The sequence below is a fragment of the Apium graveolens genome, chromosome 8, assembly GCF_009905375.1.
Source record: "Apium graveolens cultivar Ventura chromosome 8, ASM990537v1, whole genome shotgun sequence".
NCBI classification, from domain to species: Eukaryota; Viridiplantae; Streptophyta; class Magnoliopsida; order Apiales; family Apiaceae; genus Apium; species Apium graveolens.
The window spans coordinates 167041817-167045896 of NC_133654.1; the positions used below are offsets into that span (position 1 = coordinate 167041817).

Consider the following 4080-nt stretch of genomic DNA (forward strand, 5'->3'; position numbering starts at 1 on the left):
ACCAGGAGACGCATCTGGCCCCAAGACCCCCACTCGCTCCGAGGCGGAAAAATCCTCCTCTAATCATAGACATGGATGGTCCAATACCGAGAAGGGCTGTTGCCCCAAGGGCGGATCCAAGTGATCTTATGCCCCTAGGAGATCCTAATGATCCAAACCCATCTTTCACTGATGAGATAATGAATGCCCACATCTCAAGGAAGTTCAAGATGCCCACCATCAAAGTATATGATGGTACTGACGACCCTGCTAATCATGTTAGGACGTTCTCTAACGCCCTATTGCTATAACCCGTAAATGACGCTATTAAGCGTCGGGCCTTCCCTCAAACCCTATCAGGTATGGATCATAGGTGGTACAGTCGTCTACCCCAAACTCGATTGGATCCTTTAAGGACTTGAGCCAAGCTTTTATCAAGCAGTTCATAAGTGGCAGAGTATACGAGAAGAGTTCAGCCTCTCTCATGGGCATAGTCCAAGGAGCAAAGGAATCCCTGAGAGAATATCTGAATTGATTTACGAAGGAGGCTTTAAAGGTCCCTGATCTTGATAATAAGGTAGCTATCATAGCCCTACAACAAGGGACTAGAGACGAGTTCCTTAAGATGTCCCTGGCTAAGCGCCCTCCAGGAAGCATGCTACAACTCCAGGATAGAGTCGGAAAGTATATCAAGGTGGAGGAGAGTATGAAGAAGACGGCTGTGAATAATGAACCTACTGGAAACAAGAAGAAGAAGAAGACGGATCAAGAGTACGATGCCAAGGACAAGTATCCATGCATTGGCAAAAACTCTGACTCCTCCTCTTATAAGAAGAATCAGCAACCAAGGTTCACTGAATATGTAAGGTTGAATGCTCCAAGGAGCCAAATACTCATAGAAATTGAGAAGGACAAAGATTTCAAATGGCCGAAGCCACTAAGGGGAGACCCCGAGAAGAGAGACAAAAGTCGATACTGCAGATTTCACAAAGATGCTGGTCATGACCTTGATGATTGTAGGCAACTCAAGGATGAGATTGAGTATCTGATCCGAAGGGAAAAGTTTGGACATTTCACCAAGGGTGAAGAGGCCGGAGGCCAAAAGAGAGATAATGATCGAAGAGATGACGATCGAAGGGGTAACAACTCACAACCCCGAGGGCCAGTAATCAATATGATCTCAGGAGTTCCTACAATAACTGGTACTATAAGAAACTCTCAAAAAACTTATGCGAGAGAAGTGATGAGCATAGTTGGTGAGCCGTCTAAGCATTCTAAGTCAGAGATGTCGCTTGAATTTGGTGACCCAGACCTTGAAGGTTTAAAATTTCCTCAGGATGATCCTCTGGTTATCACTCCGATAATTGGAAATTGTCCTGTTATGAGGTTCCTAGTGGACAATGGAGCTTCCACGGACATTCTATTCCATGACACATTCATAAGTATGGGCTATAATGATTCTCAACTAACTCCATCTGACGCACCCATCTACGAGTTTAACCATGTGGAATGCAAAGTCGAAGAAGCAATACAACTTCCCGTGACTATTGGGGAAGAGCCCAGGGAGGCCACACAGATATTAAACTTTCAGTTTGTTAAGGCTATGGCGCCCTCCAAACCCGGGTCAGAAGTTTGGGGTCCATAACACACACACACACATACCATATATAAACCTATTTATATGATAACAACATATACAATGACCCTACTTACCATATCCACGGATTGCAACAGTTCAAAGTATGTCCAAAAGCAACAATCTTATTTATTACAAACATACCAAATCCTAAATTTATTTATCTTACAGCTGAAGTCAAGCTTTATTACAAACTTTTAACACATACTAATTCACACAACTTCCACTAGCTCATTCCATTTTAACCTGAAAACCTAGCTTGCACACTCGATTGGGGATCCTCTCCATCACCAGTTTCCTTCTTAACTGGAAAAGAACATAAACAGATTCGCAAGAGTGAGCTCACTAGCTCAGCAAGTCATAATGACAACACTGAGATTACATAATGATCAATTGAAATGATATAGGGAATCATGTTTCCTAATAAGTAATCATTAGAATTGGATATTCACTTTCATTTTTTAAAAACCAAGGTTAGGCTGCTGATCAGTCACGCACTAACCCCGAGCAAGGCTCCCAACTTTTCTCTATATACTGGATCCAAGGCACATATTGGTCTTTTATGACCACGAATCTGGTCCGACCACGAATCTGGCCCATATTTAAAAACAATCCAATTCAATAATAATACCATGATAAATAATGTAATTCAATAAACTGAATCATAAACAACATTTATCTTCAAGCATAAGGTGATTCACAACACCATGAAGGTATAACAAGGTAAACAGGAAAATTGACTTTCAATCTAGGGAAGAATCAGAGTGTAGAAGACCAAGGGTTCAAAGGTTACAAGTAATGGTCTTTTGTTATACAAGGCATAAAGGTTCGTCTGTTAAGCAATCTAATATCAAGGATCAGTATGTGGTAGATATGTATTTGTGGAGTGGTACCGAATATATGTGGTTCATATCCAAGAATTCGACAATCAATGGTTTACAAGAAATCAGGCTTGCGGCTCAAGATCAATAAGAATCAGGGTTTAGGGTTAAGTACTTCAAAGTACTTGCAATATAGAATAGGAACTACTGGAAATAATTGTAACATAATGAAAAGAGTTCAAAAGTACTCGCAATTATACTATAAGAAAGTTCAGGGACGCTTGCCATATCAATTCGCTTTTACTTTACTAACACTTGTTAATTGGTTCCCACTCATTGACCACTTGTTTTCCCTTTTTTCATCTCGCTTCCTTTGTTAGACATCACATATACTTATCAACACTACTTTTCATCTCATTCTATTTGATACAAGCTTCTATCTACCCTTCGTTTCACCCAAATCTGACGCACGAATTAAAAATTACAGCAAAAACAGTCAAACAACGCACATACAATCATATTATACAGCAATTAGATCATATATAGTACATAACACGTAAGATATTCAATCTAAATAAATTTTCAAAGAAAATTTGGGGTTAAAATGATTTTCCAGGTATTTAATAAGAATTTTTGAACATTTTTCGGAATCAAAACGGGACTCTGAATCATTTTATAATTAAATAATAGAGTTTGAACACCCGAATCTGACTTTAAAATAATTTAATAATAATTATCGAGCCTTGAAAATAATTTAAAATAATATTTTAAAGCTCGAACTATTTTTTGGAATTTTTAAACCCAAATAAATAATTAAATCTAATTAAATAATCAATTAAAATTAATTAATAAATAATTAAATCAATTAATCAATTAACATTTAAATTAATTGACTAATTAAATAATTAATTATCAACTAAAATTAATTATCAACTAAAATTAATTAATTAAATAATTAAAATTTATTTTGTAATAAAAAATAATTTTCAAAAAAGAATAATTGAACTTTTGAATTTTTAAAAATAATAAAAATCAATTTCTGAAAATTTTATAAAAAAAATATAATTTTTGAAAATAAACAAAACAGAAATCCTGTTTTTATAAACTTCTGAAAGCACATGGACTGGAATGAAAATATTGCAAAAGCTCGGGGGCATGTTTGCAATTTGGCACCGTCACCGTCTCCAGCCACCGCCGGCTAGTCGACGTGCCCAGAACTTGACAAAAACATGCAGATTAGAGGAACTCAGCGAGACGAACTCGATTATGCAAACAAAATCTTCAAAAACCTCGTCGTTTGGCCGGAATATCAACCGGAAAATCACGCCTCCGCCTGAGATCAGTTTTGCGGCGAGGCTCGATTGGGACAATCAATGAATCGTTTGTTAGTTAGCTATATATCATTCAATTTGTTTTTAAACGATCTACAGCATGATATAATCAATTTCAACCCATAACCCTTGAGTCAAAAACGCCAAAATTCCAATTAAGAATATTTAGACACATAAACCTTAGTTCTTCAATTCGAGAATCAAACAACAATTTGACCATGTTATTGAACTCCAAATTTGACATATAATATACAAAAATGACCAGGAAGAAAAGATCTACATGATTATGCCATCAAAACATATCAAAAATATC

General features: G+C 36.9%; 1 protein-coding gene across 1 annotated transcript; it reads left to right on the plus strand.

Moving 5' to 3' along the window:
• Positions 1-604: 604 nt before the first annotated feature.
• On the plus strand, positions 605-3813 carry LOC141680125 (uncharacterized). The gene is made up of 2 exons (XM_074486434.1): positions 605-1569; positions 3552-3813. Exons 1-2 carry the CDS (start codon positions 605-607, stop codon positions 3811-3813), a joined length of 1227 nt encoding a protein of 408 aa, XP_074342535.1.
• Positions 3814-4080: the final 267 nt, after the last annotated feature.